The sequence below is a fragment of the Muntiacus reevesi genome, chromosome 18 (assembly GCF_963930625.1).
Source record: "Muntiacus reevesi chromosome 18, mMunRee1.1, whole genome shotgun sequence".
NCBI classification, from domain to species: Eukaryota; Metazoa; Chordata; class Mammalia; order Artiodactyla; family Cervidae; genus Muntiacus; species Muntiacus reevesi.
In genome coordinates this window covers 23,370,644-23,392,702 of record NC_089266.1, presented here as the reverse complement: position 1 = coordinate 23,392,702, position 22,059 = coordinate 23,370,644, and the positions used below count along the sequence as shown (strand labels likewise).

The following is a 22,059-nucleotide window of genomic DNA, read 5'->3' as shown; positions in this document are numbered from 1 at the left end:
ATTCATTGCTAATGGTTGAGGCACTCCTAGCAGCTTTTACCTACTGCAGTGTTTTGGAAATGGGGGGTTCTTGTGGTCAGAGTAATTGTGCTGAAAACTTTGACATTCCTGTGTTCTAACTCCTTGCCACTTCTTTGATAGTGTGGTTGGTATTGGGGGCCGATGAACTGGGAAGATGCAGAGATGAAGCTGAAAGGCAAGCCTGATGGTTCTTTCCTGGTACGAGACAGCTCCGATCCTCGTTATATCCTGAGCCTCAGTTTCCGATCACAGGGTATCACTCACCACACCAGAATGGAGCACTACAGAGGTGAGAGGTGCTGGCATTTGAAGGAAGCCTTCTTTCCCCTTTGGCTTTTTCTACCTTTGCTATCTGACTTTCTCATTGGAAGGATTCACAGAAATGGAACTGTGAATAGGTAGGAAAATCTCATGGACTCAATTGAATATTGATATATGGGCACTGATTTCGATCATGAGAAATATTGGCGGGGATGGTAAGGAGCATAAATGTTCCATTTAAAAGTTTTCTCAGCACATCTTGTCTCCTAAACAGACTCTGAAGAAGACTATTGAAGAACAGAATAAAGCCAGTAAAACTCTCTGGGTAGCAGGAAGAAATAACCTAGGACCATGAGACACATTCTCCCAAGCTTTGGTTCATGATTAAACTTAGCATCTAGAGATATTAGTCATGTAGATAAAGAGGAGAATTTGTGGATCCTGTGACTGTTCTGTTCTGAATTTGTTTGCCTGGCAGTCACATCGATGATAATTATGTCTTTTTCTGGTCAACTTTGTAGTCTTGTAGGAAATAGTCATCAAAACTCTATGAGAATTTGTGAAATCAACATACTGTCTGTCTTCCTCTGTGGTCAGGTTGTGCTTAATATTCCAGTCATGTCGAGAAGCTGACTTGTTCAATACTGCTATCTGGATGGACTTTGCATCAGGACATTTGGTATTTGATTTGGGCCACAAACTTGTAATGGTCATTGCTGGTGGGGCTGACTAATACATACTTTGTCAAAATACCTGCAGTATGCTACAAATTTAAAAATTGTGGAGAACTCTGGGGAGTTCCTCTTGCTCTTCCCACATGTGATCAACCTTAAATGAACTGTGTGAGATACTGCGTTTCACGTAAGGGGCTCTTTCATGCTCTTCTCAAGTACCACTGTATCTTTCCTGCTCTCAGTCGTGTTCTGCTGAATTAATTTGGTTTGCTTCTCTTGTTAGGCAAGAAGTAGCTGTTTAGGTTAGCATAGCTTTGTCCATGGTTTCCTCTGCCCCCATCTCTGCTTCCAAGATGCATGAAGAGAAAGGAACTTCAGTCCAAAGACTTGAGAGAGTTAGTTAGAGAACTGTGGGGTAGACTGCTACTTGTTTTCCTGCTGTTCCTAAAATCAAAAGTCAAATAAACAAAACAAAACGCAAAACATAGCATTTCGGCGTGAAGTGCTTTTATAAACCTATTAAGATTATAAATGACTAGGCCATGGAAATAATGAATAAATGCTTGACCTCTAGGTTCCCGATAGGCGAGATGCCTATCTGAGAATATTTTCAAATGATTCTCCAATTACTTTTTGTTCAAAGGAACTTTTCTTCCTTGAATAAATGGAATTTTTAATAGAAGCCCTGGGCCTTTCAGTTGCCAGTTTGCAATGGAATATTTGTCTTCATCTTTTTAAGTGATCCCGAAAGAGTAGTCAAGGTTCTCAAATCTGCAGTTCTCTTGAGTATCCCTTTTGTGACTCTTGGATTTAGTGCTTTAGTTGTTGAAGTTTTTTTTTTTTTTTCTAAGTTATGGGAGTTCAGATTGCTTTTTGCCTTTGGGATTCTAAAGTTTGGGGTGGGATCTTTGTAACATGTTGGGGCGTGGGATTTTAGAAGTTATAGAAGGAGAAGACTTAGAATTTGATTTTTGTGCTTAACACATACATGAATGAGTAAGATCCACAAAACCGCTGTTCCTGTCTTTCCTATTCTATGCATACTTGAAGATTTAAATCTTTCTGAGGGAATGTCATTTAAACTTACTTTAGCATAGCTGCCTTTTCTTTATGGTCTGTGGTTTAAAGATTAATGTTCATACTCAATAAAATTTTTTTTATCTTTTTTCTGACTCGAATTTATTATTGTTTAACAGAAATATTGTAAGACCTAATTTATATCTTATTAAAAGCAACATCTTTCTTTCCATTAGTTGTAGAACAAGCAGGAACAGGGACCTCTGACTCAGCTTGACCACAAGCTACCTTTCCAGGAGGGAAACTCATTAAAATGTTCGAGCCAACTTCTCAAGTCTTCCTAAAGTAAGTTTTGCATTTTTACCTCTCCGTAACTTTCCATGGCAGGAACCTTCAGCCTGTGGTGTCATCCCAAGTTTGAGGATCGCTGTCAATCAGTGGTGGAGTTCATTAAGAGGGCCATCATGCACTCCAAGAATGGGAAGTTTCTCTATTTCTTGAGATCCAGGGTTCCAGGTAAGGCTGTCGTTACATTAATTATTTAACTTACTTGGGTATGGTCGAGCATAATGTCTACTCCCCATGGCTCCCCTCCCTCTTCCCCCTCAGTTATTCACAGCTTTATATTAACTATTTAACTTGAGTATGATCCAGTGCAGGATCTCTACCTCCACTCCTGCACCCATTCTCCCAAAAAACTCCCAAACCAGAAACACTTAAAGCTTTTTTTCCTGGTTCTTAGAGCATCCACTCTTCCTCGAGCCTAGTGGGTAATATCCTGTTCTTATATATTAATCCCCCAGGAGCCTGGTGGGCTATAGTCCATGGGTTCGCAAAGAGTTGGACACGGCTGACTAACACACATATTGAGAAGGAATCTTTGCTTCTCTGATCACATGAATGAGAAAACTGATCCTGCCCCTGATGTCTGGGTGTCATGTATTCACATTTAACTTTCAGAGGTCTTTCCTTGTCCCTAATCCAGGCATCTCACATTTACATGTGAAACAACTCTCGGGTCATTTTCATGGGAAACTGGGAAAGTAATAGAGTCTTCACTAGAAATGGGAGTGTCAAGGAGGCTGAATTTAATAGCAGTCTGCTCTGGATTCTGTGCATTTGTACTAAAATTTCTGTCAGAGAGTAGATGCTTTGTTGTGTCCTGTATCCCTGCCAGTATTGAATTCAGAGACTCGTCTCCGTTTGGGAGCGCTGGCAGTACCTATCCTGCCCACTAAGTAGGGGTATCTATATCATCTTTGTTGAAGGGATGGTTTGGAGGAATCTGCTTTTATAATGTTGGAAAAAAGTAAAATGAGGAATTTGTAAGATAGAAACAGAACTTAAAATGAGAACATCATGCTTTCCCGTTGAATCAAATTAAGATTCTTAAACCAGATGTCAAGAAATTGCCCTAAAAAGAAGTTATGGGGAAGCCTCCGGCAGAACATCAGTAACAGGATTGAGCCAGGTTACAGGAATGTGTTTTATAATCTTGGTGATTTAAATAAGGCATGACAGGGTGTGAACTGTATTAATTCTCACTTCATTAACTACTCGCCTCAGTGCTGTCAACACGGTTGGGTCTCATGCAGTTGACTTGGTTAAATGGAAAAAGTTAGAATCCTTTCTTATAGGAACTGATTCTGCCTAGCAATTTTTAGAGTTTGTGGCTTTTGGGGGGTGTTTATTTAATAAACAAACAGTATCGAATAAACTCAGTATCAAAAATAAGCCGCTTCTCCACCTCAGAGAGGGATTCCCAGGTGGCTCAGTGGTAAAGAATCCCCCTGCCAATGCAGGAGATGCAGGTTTGATTCCTGGCTTGAGAAGATTCCCTGGAAGAGGAAATGGCAACCCACTCCAGTATTCTTGCTGGGAAAATCCCATGGACAGAGGAGCCTGATGGGCTACAGCCCTTGGGGTCGCAAGAGACATGCGTGACTGAGCACATATGCTACCCTTAAGAGAGCTCTTAGCTTCAAAAAGGGGATAGGTAGGAAGAGAAGGCAAGAGCCCGTGTTAAATTCTATATAAAGCCTGGTGGTGATTGACAGGGACAGGGTGGGTAGTCATATCTGTTTGTGGGTGAACCAGGGAGATCCTCTCAGAGGAGTCTGAAGCATGTATCACTTGTAGAGTATTGAGAGACTTCGTGGAATCTTGGACTCCTCAGGTATAGCTCATTTCATTCCACAAATTTTAAGTAAGATTTTTTAAGAAATCTTACTTCTTAAGATTTTAAGAAATTTTAAGTAAGATTTTTAACATTGCTGAAGGTTCGTACCTGCAATGATTGTTGCTATTTGTTATGTGCCTCCCTACCATGTGCCAGGTATTTTGTCAGGGTCTTTATTTAAATATCTCTTAATTTCTTGCAACAGCCTCAAAGTTAGCTAATAGATTGATCTCTTGAAAAAAAATTTTTTTTTATTTTGTCAATGAAGAAACTAAGGATGTCTCAAAAGTGAAGCCACTTACTCTAAAGGTTACTTAGCTAATCAGTACTGAAGCCAGGATTCTAACCGAGGTCTAACTGACTCCAACTCCTGTGCTTTACTTCCCACCCTCTGCTATGGGAAAAAAAAATAGCAGTAAGCAAGTTGGAGATTGAGTTTCCTGGCATTTGTTGAGAGGACATAAAGAAGTCAGAATTGTGTTTATCTGTGGATAAACACAGTGGAGAGTGTCTTTCTAGGATAGAAGTAGGATATCTATTTGCACTTAAAATTGTAATCAAGTTGAGAAGGGAAAGCAAATTAGTATTTGCCCCTAGACCATAAGTGACTTCTCTTTGAAAGATTGGGACAAAGAAGGCCAGATCAGTGTTCTCCTTTACCATTGTTTTCTGCCTCCTTTTGCTTATCAGTGGTCTAGGCATTCTGTAAGGCTGACTTTATTAGGGGAGAGGATTCCCGTGAGGAGGTGGTAGTCATTAGATTTAGGTTGAGCTCTGTCAGCTTATACCAGAGATTTTAACTCAGTGGATGGTAAAGGAGCCCTTTTGTTTAGACTTAGGGATGCTGGTAACTGCCTGCAAGGGGCTCGTATTGTTTCATTTAACCCTCATGAGATCCCTTGGAGGAATGTTACAGTCTCTCCCTCCTTTTTTATCTTCTTTAAAATACAGATTAAGAAACCAATGCACAGTGAATTACAGAGTCAGGATGCAGAGTCAGGTTTTTCTGGCTCAAATCTAGAGCTGGATGTACTAGCAGCATGTCCAGCCTGGTGTAAAAGGATGCCAGGAATTATAGGGATTATTAAGCCAGCCCTAATGAAAGTTCTAGATGGCACCAAGTGAGAAGCAGAAATGATTTAATAAGTAGAATAATTAGCAATTAGGGGAGAAATCATTGATCAAGGATGGCCCCTGAGCTTAGTTTGCCCCTTATCTCTTCTCATGACAGTGTGGGAACATGGTCATGGTAAACCTGAGGTTGCTGATTACATCTCGGTCTGGTCCGATTCACAGTTGTAAGCTAAACACCTAACACCATGCAGCAGTCTCCAAAAGAGCAGACTCCAAAAGTCTCCAAAAGAGTTTTGGATTAGCACAAAACTGGTACTGTGAGAGCCAGAACTCAACTTGAATGTGTTCGTCTTAGTTGGAAGAATCTCCATCATCTCTGAAGTGCCTGAAGAGAAAATATATATATATTTTTTAATCACACTTTGAGTCGGACACTCTAAGGAAATCCATTGCTTCCTCTTTTGCACCATCATTAAGACTATAATTAATTGTTCAGTGACATGTTTTCCTTGTATCTCAGATTTCTCAATTCAGTCCTGTTAACAGACATTTGGGGTTGGATATTTCTGGTCTTCAGGGAACAGTTTGTTGTGGGAGAAAGACCTGGGTATTTGGGTGCTCAGACCTGAAAGAGATTCTTTTTACTTTTTTTCTGAAAGAGATTCATCATGCCTGTGTGCATGCATGCTAAGTCACTTTAGTAGTGTCTGACTCTTCAACCCCATGATCTGTAGCCCATGAGGCTTCTCTGTCAGTGGGATTCTTAAGGTGAGAATACTGGACTGGGTTGCCATGCCCTCCTCCAGAGGATCTTGCCAACCCAGGGATTGAACCCACATCTCTTAACATCTCCTGCATTGGCAACTGGTTTCTTTACAACTTGAGCCACCTGGAAAGCCCTCATGCCTAACCCTGGTCCTCTAGGGGAAAAAAAAGAGCAAAGTGGCTGGAAATTGGATTTGTGCACAGCACCCTGGCATGAGGACCAGAGGAAAGTTCTTGATGACCACTGTTGTATCTTGCCTTTCCCTTTCAGCTGCACTGGTGTCTTGTGTTGGATTTATCTCCATTTCTGATCTCTTCAGTGAACATGCTTTGGATGTCAGAGTTCCAATTGTTTGCTGTGTTTGGGGGCAAACAGTAAGCAATCAAGTTAACACCAGGGAATATCAGAGAATTCACAGGTTTCAGATTGCTGTTTGTGAACCTAAGTCTAAAAATAACACAATTAAATAGACAAGTATATATGGTCATTGAAATTTAAGTAGGCAAACAGTCAGATAATTATATGCTACTATTATCCTGACCTCTTTAAGTGCAAGTCCTATAGTACTGTCTTTGGGAATAAATAATTAGGTGCATAAATTACTTTTGTCTCTGAAACATCATGTTGAGTTTAGCAATATTACAACCAACCTCCCAAAAGCTTTCTGTTCATCATAGTGTAATTTACAAGATGAAAATGTAAAATTCAAAGAGGCATTTGAACCCAGAATCATTTTAAAACCACTTGAGTTTAAATATATTCAAGAGAGAAATCCATGTGTGAATTTTTTTTTAATGGTATATGAGGAGAGGGCCAACCAGTGGTGTGTGTGAGTGGATGAGGGCTTTTGTTGTTGTTCAGTTGCTAAGTCGTGTCCAGCTCTTTGGGACCCCATGAACTATAGCACACCAGGCTCCTCTGTCCTCCACTAATCTCCTATCATTTGCTCAGATTCATGTCCATTGAATTGCTGAGATGATGTAACCATCTCATCCTCTGTTGCCCACTTCTCCTGACCTCAGTCTTTCCCAGCATCAGGGTATTTTTCCACTGAGTCATCTCTTCACATCAGGTGGCCAGAGTATTGGAGCTTCAGGATGAGTCCTTCCAATGAATATTCAGGGTTGATTTCCTTTAGGATTAACTGGTTTGATCTCCTTGCTGTCTAAGGGACTCTCAGGAATCTTCTCCAGCACCACAAATCGAAAGCATCAGTTCTTCAGCACTCAGCCTTCTTTATGGTCCAACTCTCACATTCATACGTGACTACTGGAAAAACCATAGCTTTGAGTATATGGACCTTTGTTGTCAAAGTGATGTCTCTGCTTTTGAATACACTGTCTAGGTTTGTTATAGCTTTTCTACCAAGGAGCAAATGTCTTTTAATTTCATGGCTGCAGTCATCATCCACAGTGATTTTGGAGCCCAGGAAAATAAAATCTGCCACTGCTTTCATTTTTCCCCCTTTTATTTGCCATGAAGTGATGGGACCAGATTCCCTGAACCTAGTTGTTCTAATGCTGAGTTTTAAGCCAGCTTTTTCACTCTCCTTTTTTGACCCTTATCAAAAGGCTCTTTAGTTCCTCTTTACTTTCTACCATTAGAGTGGTATCATCTGCATATCTGATTTCTCTTGGAATCTTGATTCCAGCTTTTGATTCATCCAGCTCGGCATTTTGCGTGGTGTACTCTGCATAGAAGTTAAATAAGCAGGGTGATAGTATACATTCTTGTCATACTCCTTTCCCAATTTTGAACCAGTCATTTGTTCCTCATCCAGTCCTCCTGTTGCTTCTTGACCTGCATACAGGTTTCTTAGGAGACAGATAAAGTGGTCTGGTATTCCCATCTCTAAGAATTTCCCATAGTTTGTTGTGATCCACACAGTCAAGGTGTTAGCATAGTCAGTGAAGCAGAACTACATGTTTTTCTGGAATTCTCTTGCTTTCTCCATGATCCAACAAATGTTGGCAATTTAATCTCTGGTTCCTCTGCCTTTTTGTAAACTCAGCTTGTACATCAGGAAATTCTTGGTTCACATACTGCTGAAGCATAGCTTGAAGGATTTTGAGCATAGCCTTGCTGGCATATGAAATGAGCACTGTTGTTTGGTAGTTTGAACATTCTTTGGTGTTGCCCTTCTTTGGGATTGGAATGAAAACTGACCTTTTCCAGTCCTGTGGCCACTGCTGAGTTTTCTATATTTGCTGGCATACTGAGGGCAGCACTTGAACAGCATCATCTTTTAGGATTTTAAATAGCTCAGCTGGAATTCCATCACCTCCACTATCTTTGTTCATAGTAACGCTTCCTAAAGCCCACTTAACTTCACACTCCAGGATGTCTGGCTCTAGGTGGAGTGACCACACTACTGTGGTTATCTGAGTCATTAAGATCTTTTTTGTATGGTTCTTCTGTGTATTCTTGCCACCTCTTTTTAATCTTTTCTGCTTTTGTTAGGTCCTTACTGTTCCTGTCCTTTATCATGCTCATCCTTGCATGGAATGTTTTCTTGATATCTCCAATTTTTTTGGAGAGATCTCTAGTCTTTCTCATTCTGCCGTTTTCCTGTTTCTTTGCTTATTCAATTAAGAAAGGGTTCTTACCTCTCGTTGCTGTTCTCTGGAACTCTGCATTCAGTTGGGTATATCTTTCCCTTTCTCCCTTGCCTTTTGCTTCTCTTCTTTCCTCAGCTATTTGTAAAGCCTCCTCAGATAACCACTTTGCCTTGTTGCATTTCTTTTTCTTTGGGATCTTTGGTCACTGCATTCTATACCGTGTTACGAACTTCCTTCTATGGTGCTTTAGGCACTCTACCAGATCTAATTCCTTGAATCTATTCATCATCTCCACCATATAATCAAAAGGGATTTGATTTAGATAATACCTGAGTGGCCTAGTAATTTTCCCTACTTTCTTCAATTTAAGCCTGAATTTGGAAATAAGGAGCTCATGATCTGAGCTTATGTTTCCGTAGTGTAGTGGTTAGCAGGTCAGCTTTACATGCAGAAAGTCCTGGTTTCGACCCCCAGGGGAACCAGCCCCTGAGGATGAGGGTTACAGTGCTTTAAAAATACAGTGTTAGATTTGAAGGGATAGGGGTGAGAAGTCAAGGACTAAGAGAGACTGGTCCTGAATCAAGAAGCTGTGCCTGTCTCGACAGCAGTGCCCGTTAGACAGTCACATGGTCAGGTGCTCTGGGAGACTCCTGGAGAACGCTCCTTTGAGGTTCCCTGGGCTCAACTCTTCCTCAGACAGAGCAAGTGTTCAGGGAAGGCCAGTTCTGTTGGTTCTGTGCTGTGAGCAAATTCTGTAAGCTCAGTAGGCCTCAGTTTCTTCATTGAGCAGTGGGGGTATTAGTGGTATCTATTTGGGAGCACAGCTTTGAAGACTGAGCTAGATGACTTTAAGATAAGCTTACTTATATAGCATAAAATGTATTTCAATTTTTTTTTTTTAGAAAGTCTGTTGTTAACAACCATGAAAAGGCTTTGGGAGACAATCTGCAAGCTTTAATTTTTCTTCTCATGGCTTCAAACAAAATTTTAAAACTGTTTGAAATTAAACTCCAAAAATAGATATTTTATTTTCCAACAAGTTGTGTCTACAGAATTTCATTTGATTCAACAACGGTTGAGAAAAGAATTCTTTCAAAGGTTTTGCAACTCAGATTCTCTCAGAGCAGTTTGCTTGTTTACTCATCGTCCTTTGTTTGTTGAAACGAGAGTATTCTTTATTCTCTGGATGCGTTTCAGTGTCCCTGCCATTGTGGGTGTCTCCGTTCTGTGGCATTGACCCCTGGGGGTTGGAATTTCCCAGCATGGAGCCTGCTGATACTGTGATGAAACATGAGTGCGGGGCTTCCATTGGGCCTGACTGGCTTTAGTCAGCAGGCACTTGTACACAGAGCAGTACCAATTCCAGCTCGCCCAAGCTACTGTAGTTGCTTTTCTTTTATAAGTATTATCCTGGGCTTCCCAGGTGGTACAATGGTAAAGAATCCACCTGCCAAGCAGGAGACGCAAGAGATGCTGGTTTTATCCCTGGGTTGGGAAGATCCATTGGAGAAGGAAATGGTCAACCCACTCTAGTATTGTTGCCTGGAAAATCCCATGGACAGAGAAGCCTGGTGGGGTACAGTCCATGGGGTTGCAAGGAGTTGGACACAACTGAGCACATAGAATTAAAGTGAACCTTTTAAAAAAATAATTAACCAATATGAATATTATTTGGAAGTTGTATCTAAAAAAGAAAAAGTATCATCATCTTTTCTTCTGTTCCTGTACCCAACCTAAATTTTCAGAAGTAAGAAGGGTGGTTGGTGGGGGTGGAGTGTTGGCGGGGAGTAAAAGGTAGCTAAATCTGACTGTCCCGGCCTGAAGTAAATAACTGTGTGACCGGCCGGTAAAATTTGATCCTAGATGCTGCCTTCTGCTTACTGTCTCTCCGTTGGAATTTGGTGGGGACCCCTCTGAACAGCCTTTTTGAGTCCTCACCTTCGAGATACTCTAGATGCTAAACAAGTGTCTCCCATTCCCAACAAGGATACCTTTGGCCGTTGTCCTTCACTGAGAGCCTTGGGCCTGAGATTAGCCACTTGGCTCCAAGCAAAGTCTCTAGCTCGGCATTTTTCATTGAGCTGTCCGAAGAGCAAGACTCTCAGTTGTTAGAAGTCAGGCTGGGGAGGCCCCCTGCCAGAGGGTAGGCTCCCCTGAGTATGAAATATGGTAGCAGTACTATGGAAACCAAGTTTTGTGGAGGGGCACTTTTGCACAGAAGACCTATGTGAACTGTAAAGAAGCACCATTTCCCTTGCCTGGATTCTCTTCATAAGGAAGATTATATATAGTTAGCTACCTTGTCTCATCTGAATATTTCTCTTGGTTTTTGTTCTTAAAGGACTGCCACCAACTCCAGTCCAGTTGCTCTATCCAGTGTCCCGTTTCAGCAATGTCAAATCCCTCCAGCACCTTTGCCGATTCCGAATCCGACAGCTCGTCCGGATCGATCACATCCCGGATCTCCCACTGCCTAAGTATGATGGGGTCTTTAGAGCCAGAGCAGGAGTGGAGGGTTACTTACAGTGTCAGTGAGGCCTGCAAGTGGAGTGTCCAGGCAGAGTCTGGCAACTCCCAGGCATCATCTTTTCACTTCTCCTGTGTCTCAGCACCTAACTTAGAAATGTCACAGTACAGCCCCGAAGGAGGAAGGTGTGTGCATGTGTCACTTTCCCTTCTGCAGACTCTGTGAAGAGTGGAGTGGAGATGGTAAGAGGGAGGGAGACAACTACAATAAGTGAGAATGTGGGGATTTTCTCAAGTTGGCAGAGACTTTTTGCTGTTGTCTCAGCCATATAGGGATTGAAAAGAAGGGAGGGTTGAATAAAGTTGATCTTTCTTTTTTAAGTTCTGTATAACACTTGTGTGTACCCCTCTTGTATTATTCTTAGGCCTCTGATCTCTTATATCCGAAAGTTCTACTACTATGATCCTCAGGAAGAGGTATACCTGTCTCTAAAGGAAGCGCAGCTCATTTCCAAACAGAAGCAAGAGGTGTTGGAACCCTCCACGTAGCGAGGGGCCCCATGCTGATCACCACCAAGGGTATGCATACTCCACCTCACTGTCCAGCCTGGTCTCTTCCTGGGCAGTTATCCTGCACTGGACCTAGCCCTCTTCCTCCCACCCCATGCACATACCCCAATCCAGGCGTCTCTCCAGAGAGTTGCCACATCTGATCACAGAGTCCCCGGGGGGCACATATCCCAACGGGGAGAACAAATAGACAAGAGAGGCTTGAGTATTTGCAAAGCAACATGCATGCTAATCACTGAATATATATAAAGAGGAGGCCATAGAAGTACAGCTGTTGCACAAATGACATGTAAAGCAGGAAACCAAAGGGGAAGAAAACTTCATCAAAGGGAACACAAAATGCCCTTAATTGCAATAGGCATGCACTTCAGTGAGAGTTCTCCTGTCCAATAGCTTGGAATATGGGAATGAGGAAAAAAACAGCTTGCTCTTCTGTTTAAAATTCCATCTGGGCCACTGAAAAGTAAATTGGTGAAAAGAATAAATGAATTAACTAAGGAATTCATTTATATAAGAGTGTATCCCATTGCTATACTGAGTTTTATTTGTTTGTTTTCCCATAAAATACCTTGGAATACTGGTTTGTACAGATAAATTCTGATTAGTCTTGGGGATTCCCTGTGGTTAGGACTCCACGCTTCCAGTGCTGAGGGTTCCGGTTTGGTCCCTGGTTGGGGAACTAAGATCCCCACATGCCTCGGGGCTCAGCCAAAAAAAAAGTCTTCTTAAATTACATTAATGTGAATATTGAAAGTAGAAGTAAGTAGGGAACAGAATTACCAGAAAGCGGTGCTTTTGATAGTAAGGGTTACGTGTCATGTTCTAGTGACCTACTGGTGGGGTCAGAGACTGCCCTCCCCCTCTCAGTGGGGAGTGTCCTTTCTAAGCACTGAATTCTTCTAACCTCATCTGTTTCTAATCACATCCCCAATACAACACAAAGGGGGAAAACCCATAGGTGTGACAGCTTTAGAGTGGAGAGGGGGCTTTAACTCTTCCCACCCTCTCAGCTCTCTTCATAATGGGAGAGAGTGACAGCTGGTGTTTTTGTTCCGTGGGTGTTTTTGGGCCATGACTCAGATGACCCCAGCTGTGTGTCTTCTCTTGGCTCTGGATGTCTCTGATCCTGTGCTCTTGAAGGGAGAGCATGTGAGCCAGGACTAGCCAGGGGAGGAGGAATGAAGAGAGATCAAGAAATGGTAACTCTGGGAGGCAGTTGAGTTTTAACTTAAAGGATCCTGGGCTGGATGTGCAGTTTCTTTGTCAAATCTTTAGTTACAGGCATACCTGGGAGATGTATCACAGGTTCTGTTCCAGAACACTGGAAAAAAGCAAATATCGCAATAAAGCAAGTCACATGATTTTTTTGGTTTCCCAACGCATATGAAGAGTTTTATCTACACTATACTGTGGTCTGTTAAGTGTGCACTAGCATGTGTAAAAAATCTACATACCTTAATTTAAAAATATTTTGTTGCTAAAAAATGCTAACCATCATCTGACAATGTGGAATTGCCACAAACATTCAACTTATAAAAGTGCAACAAAGCAAGTTAAATGAGGTGTGCCTGGATTGGCAAGTTGTGTGTGCTCAGAAGTGTCTCCTAAAACATTTAAGTGCTCTGTTGTCTAGGAGGGTTTCTCTGTTTGGTGGCTTTGCAGTGATTAGGGTAGGGAACTAGGGGATCCCACCTACTCATCTGCACTGTTGAGGAATAATTGGGACCCTTCAATTACAGCGCTGCTTCTGTGGGTGCTGTGCCTTAGGAGGAGCCTACATGAGCACATGTACATTCAGAGAAAGGTTCAGGATGGTGGGGGCTGTCCACACTTCATGATGCAGGGAATAAATTATTACCATGGACCAGAGAAGTTTTAAGGTGAGAGGGGTTGGAGGCTAAAAGAAGTGTTTGATAGATTTTCCTAAGAGTGATCAAATTTATTCTGTGTGGTTCCAGGGGGCAGGGCAGGAACACAGAGTAAGTTATAAAAGAATTCAGTCTCCAGCTTTATTTCTACTTTATTTTGTTTTTGGTCACACTGCACAGCGTGTGGAATTTTCCTGACCAGGGATTGAACCTGTGCCCCAAGCAGCAGAAGCTTGGACTCTTAACCACTGGACTATCAGGGAAGTCCTCAGTTTATCTTTAGAAGAACCTTTTGAATAGATCCAAATACGGAATGGTTTTCCGCAGGAGTTAGTGAATTCCCCATTTGTTGATTCAGCAGACCTCTATATATTAAGTAGCCAGTATGAATTGGGAAGAGAGTGCTGAACAAGATAATCAAAGGCCCTGTTCTCACAGAGCTGCAGTTCTTTAGGGAGAGATAGGCAGCAACAAGTGAGTAAGTGAATTGGCTAGTTTCAGTTGACTGTACATGTTGTGAGGGAAATTAAATTGGGTGAAGTTCAGTGGTTAGTGGTAACATGTCATTCACACTCAAGTTTGAATGATCAGGGAAGGCTCTTGTGAGGAGGTGACATTTCAGCTGAGATTTGAATATCAAGGAGTTAACTGTGAGAGGACCTGGGAGCAGGCATTCTAGGCAAGAGATCCTCTAAGTACAAAGGCCCTGATATGATCAGGTATAGGCTGGGGCTGGCCATTGGTCATGAGTGTGGAGGGGCAGTCATGTATCAGTAGAGGATTGCACTGAACTCCCGGAGTCTTTTTTGCTGTGACACTGGGATTGTTGCTTGTAGCAGAGGATAAGCACCCTGCTGTGCTTGCTCTGAGGACCCCTTGAAAAAAAGGGAGGTTCTCTTGGGAATTCTTCCCAAGGGAAAGGCCTTTTAAGGTATGAAATTTGGCCATTATGATTTCTTGTTGGTCAGACTTGTTTTAATTTCAGAGTCCTTAGAGGCCACTTGGTCTGTGCATGCTGTTTCCTGGAGAATTTCTTGCCAGGGTGCTTGGAGTTATGGGACAGAGTGACAGCTGGCACAGTGCCCTTCTTAATCGGAAGGTTGACGCCACACTAACCTTTGTGATGATATGTCAGCCCTCTTCATTGGCCAGAAGCCGTAGGCTTGCAGCTGTTTCTAGCCTGACTCACCAGGGATTCCTCCAGGGACTCAGTTCCTTTTTTGGTCCCTAGAGCAGGTGTGCCTTAGGGGAGAAGCAGAGGGGAAGAGTGAATGGAAAATAAAAGGGAAAGGGAAAGAGAAGGGAAGTGGTGTGAGGGGCATCTTTATTTGTCATTTGGTGGTAGGCTGCTCAGGTCTCCATGACAAAGGCCACCCCTGCATCCCCAGCCACCTGCAGTGTTTGTGGAAGCACTGGGCTTTGCAGGCTACATTCTCCCTTTGAGTTGTCCTTCTCTACCTCCAGAGGCTGTCCTTTGCCTCCGTTTTGATTCCACTGTATTGAGCCACTCTAATTTTCCCCTTTTTTAACCTAGGCATTTGGTTGCCAAGCTCCAGTTTCAAAGAACCAAATGAAGCTACCATGAAAAGGAGTGAGGAAAACAGGAGGGAGTAGGAAGGATTGGGATCCTCTGTGCAAGAGACTGGTTCCCCTCACCACCTTGGGGCTTGGATGAAGCACAGCAGCGGACTCTGAGCAGGGCTCCACCATGTCACATCCAGCCCTGTGCTCCTGGAGCTGGATGAACTGCCCGGAAAACGGGAAGAAGTCTCAACACTGTTCCTTTTTCAGAAGTTTTGTTTTGTATATTTGCATATCTCGGTACAGACTCACCCTAAAGGCACCTGGGGTTTGTGCCCGTTGGATTGGAAGTGGTGCCGAGGGTGAGCAGGTCTGGGGGAGGGAAGAAGAGGAGAGCGGGTTGCCAGTGATGGTCATTCAGCTGGTGCCAAAGGCAGAATTCCAGTCTTCACATTGACCTTGAAGAAGGGGAAAGAAGGAGACAGTGCAGATCTGTTGGGAGTTGCTGATTGAGGAGAACCTGCTTCTCTGTAAGCATGGGTAGCTTTAGCAGGAGCAGGAAAGAAAAGAGGTTGGATAGTCTCAAATAGAAGATGCTGGACAAAACCTGGCACATGGCCCTACTGGGGAAGTAGTGACTCCTCATATACCTTCCTTCTGAGGTTTAGGAACCTAATTTCAGAATCACCTCTCATAGAAGCTGTATTCGTTCTGTTTTTACTGAATTCTATGACTTCACGTTAGCCCTGTTCTCCCCTCAATCCCTTCCCTCGCGATAACTTCATTTCACTCTGGTCGTGGTAACATCATTCCTACTGCTTCTCCCGGCTGTCAGGCAGTAGTCTTTTCATCACCTGAGCAGTTCAGAGCTGCAGTCTCGGGCTGCTGCCGTTAATGGAGGGTGCTTCCAGATTCTTAATGGCAAATGGCACCCATGACTGAGGAGTCAGTGTTGCTCACCTCCATATGTCTGTCAGCTAGTAAGAGGGAATGTGGAGGAAGGTGAGAAAGGAAACTATTGTGCTCTTCCTAGAGAAAGCTCCCTCATGGCTAAGCTTTAATGGGATGTTTGAGATCAGTGAGGAGGGAGGAGAGCATTAACAGCTCATCTTCTTAGGTTGGTCTGAAACAGGAGGTAGCAAAGGCTTCTTTATTTTCCTGAGTTCTTTCTAGCAACTCAGACATCTTCCTGAGTAATATCTTGTTTGCCCTCCTTTCATTATGAAGTCTGTCAGATGCTGATTTGAGAGTTGCCTTTTTTCCAGATGGAAGTAGAGGAAGAGGGAGAAAAATTCCAGTGCTTTTCTGAACTGGGCCATTGTCAAATCACATAGCATTATGAGTTTGCTTTTATGTAGAGTTACTCTGGGGAGAGGTTTGTTATTAAGATGTGAAAATTGAGCTGTTTGATCTTTATTACTCTTTTGCAGTAAGTGTTCCAGTAGACTGCCTCTTTTGGTTCCCCTGTGTTTATATCTGCCTCATCTAGTGAGATAAATAATGTCAGGTTTGTGGTTTCCTGATGGTTTAGGGTGAGGCCCCAGTGTTCTGGTAATTTATAGGACTGCCTCACCTGGAAACATTGACCTTCTGCCTTACGTCCTGTGTGGAATGACCGTTCTTCCTCCTTTTAGCTGAATAGGGTGGAAGCTTGCATTGTTACCTGGCTGTCAAGAGGTAGCCCACAAACTGAGCTCTGCAGCATAAACCCAGCACACCTCTGCTTTGTCGTGTGGTGCCTCTTCTCTCTGGCTGTCGTGGTAGTATTACCAACCAGGAGTTGGCTTAACCAGTGGGTCTTACCTCTTGAAGGTGCAAATTAACTTGCCATTTTGCAGAAAGTGCCACCCACCAAAAGCCTACTGACTGGAATCTACTGAGATCCTCAAGTGGCTGTTTTGCAGCTACCTGAAATTTTTTCTTTAAAAATTAGGTTTTAGTGTGCACTTGCCTGGCTCTAGGCTAGCTACTGTGGAAAACACAAGAGGTGGAAGACATATTATCTGGCCTAAGGGAGCTTTTAGGTGATGGCCACATTTGGAGAATGACTCAGCGTGGCAGAGGAGAATCAAGGGCTGGGTCTTAAGTTCAGAGTGGGTAAGGTCATGGTAGACCATATGGTCTAGGAGAGCTCTGGGGCTGTGAGACTTGGTTTTTAGGTGAGGGGAGGACACTGAGAAATGCAGGAACAAGAGCGCAGATGCAGATATCTGCACAGTGTGTACTGAACAGTGCACAGCCCCAGGTTAGAGCAGCGGCATCAAAGAATCCTTCTTCTGTGCTGTGGTGTAGACCCAAACTTCCTGGTCATCAGGTAGATGTGAATGCTGAGGGGTTATGATGGCAAAGTGGAGCCCAGAGCCAGAAGTCAGCCAGGGGCCCCTGCCCCTGCCCGTGGCTGGGGCTTCACTGCTCACAGCATAGCCAGAGGGAGGGAGGCACAGCCCTGGACCCCTTGTGGTACCAGCGGTTTCCACTGGAGAATCTATACTCTCAGGTACAAATCCAGACCAGATGAGGAGGCGTGATCCACCCTCAACCATCATCCTTTCTCCTCCCAGGAAGGGTAGTGTTGACCATGTCGATGATCTGTCTGTGCGTGAGTCACAGCCCAGGCTATACTCTACTTCTTCCTCAGTAGAGTGGCTACAGAACAGAATTGTGCCAGAGGAGACAGGCTCCATCCAGAGGTGAGGAGGAAGGACACCAGCCCAGTCAGTCAACAGAGAGAGAGTGGGAGCAAGCTGGCTGTCGTCAGCATCTCCCCTTCACCCGCCGGCTGTGCCCCTGTCCCGCTACCAGTTCTGTGTAGTGCTAATTGAAAAGCAGTCTGCACTAGGAACTCATTCCTTTTTGGTGGTGGTTGTATTTTCAAGTCACAGACTGGAAAAGATTCTCACTTTTAGGGACCCGTCATTGGTTGTGGCTAGGTGATGTCAGTACCTCGGATCTGCCTGTTTAACCTTCTCTTGCTTATGCCTAATCTACTGTAACCTTCCTCAGGACAGGTGTGAACCACTGTGAGCTACTGACAGTTACTGCTACAACTTGCTATTACTTGAAACTCATGTGCTGTGGTCACACAGGAGTGAGGAGGTATGGGGTCTTTGGTGTGGGACTAGATAAATAGGTGATGACTAGGTCTTAGGGACAGTTGGCGATGACCTTGGCCTGGTTGCCTGCCTGTGCCTAGATACAGTGACTGACACCCTGGAAAGCCGGCCCTGGGTGGCAGCCCCCAGCCTCGTGAGGGCAGAGGCGTGGTGGGGAGCCCGTCACCGTCGTTTCTTCTGCTTTCATGCTTGTCCCTGGGGCTGATTCCACAAGCCCCTTATTAAGGTTGGGAGTGACGTGGGGATGGCCACAGAACCCCTATGCTTCCAGCAAGAACTGGTGAGAGACAGGGTGGTTAGTGTTCCCAGATCCAGGGGTGAGAGACTACGGCAAAGCTGGATGCCAGCCTTGAAGCCCTCACCCCAGGACCCAGAAGAACATGGCCTGCTTGAAACCCTTGACTCTAGTAGGAAATGGCGATTGGAGGAACTTGTCCCCTTGGTTAGATTCCCCGCTGCCCTACCGCCTCTCCCTAGGGGTTGAGCCCTGAAGTTAGAGGCCTCAGCACTGGGATGTACAGCTCCGTGGCTGCTGGAAGGAGGTCTGAAAGTCTGTGTGCATGTGTGTGTGTCTTTATGTGCAGAAGTCTTGCCACTAATGGGGGTGTGGAGAGCATCTCCACTGAGGGGAGACCTGCTGTTTGTTGTCCACTTCTAAGAGAATGACATGCCCCTGTCCCTAAGGGAGGAGCTTTTGAGTTAGACATTTTCCCTATGGGAATCCTCTTGGTTTGGTTCGTGGGAAAGGGGGAAGTGGAGAAGTGATTTTTAGCTCTAATTGTCGACACAGCTGTTCTTACACGGAATTTGTGCTATTGCATACATGGAGCCATCTTTCTTTTCACTGCAGCAGTGTTTATCAGTAGTTCGAAATGATTTATTTGCTCCTGGGGAGTAAAACCTTTTTTATTAAAAAAGAAAAAGAAAAAAAAAAGTGTGTCCCCCCTCCCCCCATGATAGCTATAGGATTATTGGGCCACACAGCTCAAGAAGGCAAAGTCTGCCAGTCCCCGTGATCTATCCTGTTTTGACATTGAAGTCTTCATGCTCAGCACAAAATGGCAGGAGGCCTTGAGAAGATAAGAGTGAAGCCTTGGGAGGTGTGAGGTGAGAGTTGGAGCATAGAGACAGAGGCACTGGGGACTTAGATGCTGTAGTTAGAAAAATAGAGTAAGGAACTGTATTTAAATGATCGATTCTCTAATCTGCCAGGGAAAGACCTTTCTTTACATGCAGATACCATATTGTCTTTGTCCTTTTCATGCTTCTTGACCTTCCTGGTAGGTGCCCCTGAATTCTTCCTGTTTCCCATCTCTGCCCCTTCTCCCATTCCTCCCCACTCTGGTCCCCCTCCCAGGAAGCCAGTCCTGCATGCTGAGTCTGTGACATGCCTCCACGCCCATTTCATCTTCTTAAGAGGGTACCTGGAATTGCTTCCTCCCCCCCGCCTACCCCCTCTTTCAAAATGCTGAGAGGGGCTGGCAAACAGCAGCCAGTCAGGGCAGTGGAAGACCTGAATGTCTGCTCGCAGCTGGACTGCGATCCTAGTTGCTCCTGGAGATGGAGTGTAGTTGAAGTTAGGACACTTCTGATCAGAACCCAGGAGATCACAAACCACACAGCCCCGCACCGAGCTGCATCCTAAGCCCCCTACTCAGCTCAGGTGGAGCGGGAAGGCTGGTCTGACCACTCCATCCCTGGTGCTTCCTTGAACAGGGCCCTGCCCCTCACTGTCAGGCCCAGAACCTCCTCCAAGGGACAAGCGTAATCCAGGCACCGCTCTGGGCAGGCCCGTTGGAATGCCAGAATTGGTGCTGCCTGTGGCACAGCCGCTGCTGTACATTTTTTGGTTGTTTTTAAGGAACTCAATGAAGAGGGGTGTCAGTCTGGGCTCGGGGTGGTTGCCAGTTCTTCACCAGAAGGGGAGCCACATCCCCCTGCAACCACTTCCGTCCTCTTCTGCCACCCCACCCTCCTCCAAGCCAAAGTGTGGCCTGGCTTTTGTCTTCCCATTTAGTTTTTCTCCTTTTCCTCAACCTTTTTGTGCTTAATTTATTAAAATATTTGCTGTATAATTTATTTTCATAAACTATAAAAAATTACTAAATGGTTAAAATAGACTTGCAGGCCAATCTTAAATGGGGTGGGAGGGTCTGAGGGTGGGGTGGGGAAAGGGAAAGATGTTTTGATATAAACAAAACAAATGCACTTTGGATGTGTTTTGGTATTTTTCTGGGGATAGATGGGGGGTGTTGGGATGTCCCTATAGATTAGTTCCAGAATGGGGTGTCTGTATATACTGTATTAATAGGCATGTTTGACTCTTGTAAAGGGACATTAGTAGCTGCTGCAGGTCCTGTTTGGAAAACCCATGTACAATTCCCGGTTTTTTGTAAAGTGTCAGTGCGGGAGACATTTGACTCTTGTGTTTGTATCTCCTTTTTATGATTGCTGTACTGACCCATGTCTTTTTGCGGAAGGGGTGAAAAGAGATTTGAAATAAAAATGTTTAGAAATTATTTCATGTTATTTGGGTGGTGGTTTCTCAGTCCCTCTCTCATCTCCTGACCCCTGACACAATAACGACCCACTGAGGGTCAGATGGCCACCCTGGCACTCGGGGAATCCCTGTGATGTCAGCTGAACGGATCACATCCAGAAGTGGTCTTGTCAGAATTAGGTTGGAAAATTCTTGAGGCTGATGGCCGTTGCTCATAGCTGCTTTCTCCTTCCCTAGGAAGTGCAGGGGAATTCCAGAGAGCTTTCTGGGCCTTTCTGCTCTATTTTGGGAGAGTTCATACTGCATACCATAATGGTCATTCCTAGTTTATATCTAGACTGGCAGTCAAGGTTTTTCATGAGTTTAACCTGTGTCCCTAGCCCACTCTTGAGTGGTCCTCTTTTGAGAGGAGAGGACCAGAAATGTTTCTCTGATTGTGGCTACTTGGAGCCAATCAAATCTTCCCTCTTAACTCTCTTACCCAGTTCGTCTCCAAGTTCCCCACTTAGAAGGCTGGCGTGCTAATAATCTTGGCACATTTTGGAGAGTTTTCTGCAGTTTCTCTGCATCCTCAGAGTGGAAAGCACACTTAAGTGAGCTGAAACCCTGGTTCTCAGCCGTGGTGTTGTCTTAGAGTTGATTAAAGTGCCCCAGGAGGGGGTCTTAGGATCCCAGCTGGCCCCACTCAGCTCACACCCAAGTCGCAGGTCCATATTAGGATGAAACAATGTCTTAGCAATATTGATAGCTATTCTGTGAAGGCATGAACTCCTGATGAAAGTTCTCTTCCCTTTTGGAAGAAAAAAATGCTCCAAACTATGAAGTAAGAAGAACATTACAAAGGAAAATGCTTCACTTGGAATCAGTAATTCCAGTGCTCTAATGTCCCCCATTTGGTCTGTCGATCATAAAGATCTTTGCCAACACCAACAGTCAAGAGTGTTAGTGGGCATTTCTTGAAAGTGATGACATAGGTTTTCATCATTTCAAATCAACATTGTTCATGTTAGTGACGATGTGTGAGGTTTGTTGGGAAAGAGGTACTAGTCCCCTCTGGCTTGAGTGATAAAGCCATAGAAGAAAAGGCATTCTTTTGGAAAGAGGGAGCCCCAAATAAAATAGTCCCTCCCCTCCCTCCTCACCCCCAAAACCTGAAACCACCTCCTTCAATTCCTATGTTTCCTGTCTACTTTCAGCTTCCACTTTTCATTCCATCTCACCTCAGTTGTGTCTTACCATACCTATTCCTAACCTCCTTGAATGCAGTTACAAGCACATGACAGTAACTGTGCAGATTTCCTCCTCCATTTCATCTGTGTCCCCCGATTGAGGGTGAGATGGGAAAAGTGAATTTTCTGTTTTGGTTCCTCTCCAGTCTCTTAGAGTGCAAGCATCTTGTGCCATATGGATTCTGAAGACCAACCGTTTTCCTTTGGTGCTCAGCCAAAGGCACGAGAGTTGACTCCAGCTC

General features: G+C 44.2%; 1 protein-coding gene across 3 annotated transcripts in view; it reads left to right on the top strand.

Annotated features, from left to right (window-relative positions):
* The window catches only part of SOCS7 (suppressor of cytokine signaling 7), a 33,746-nt gene extending 13,139 nt beyond the window's left edge, over positions 1 to 20,607 (top strand). For all 3 annotated transcript variants that reach the window (XM_065909080.1, XM_065909079.1, XM_065909078.1), the window contains 5 exons: positions 142 to 310; positions 2,361 to 2,489; positions 10,892 to 11,027; positions 11,442 to 11,595; positions 14,989 to 20,607. In XM_065909080.1, the coding sequence (XP_065765152.1) occupies positions 142 to 310; positions 2,361 to 2,489; positions 10,892 to 11,027; positions 11,442 to 11,565 (558 nt within the window). In that variant the 3' untranslated portion in view covers positions 11,566 to 11,595; positions 14,989 to 20,607. The remainder of the gene's footprint in view (positions 1 to 141; positions 311 to 2,360; positions 2,490 to 10,891; positions 11,028 to 11,441; positions 11,596 to 14,988) is intronic.
* Positions 20,608 to 22,059: the final 1,452 nt, after the last annotated feature.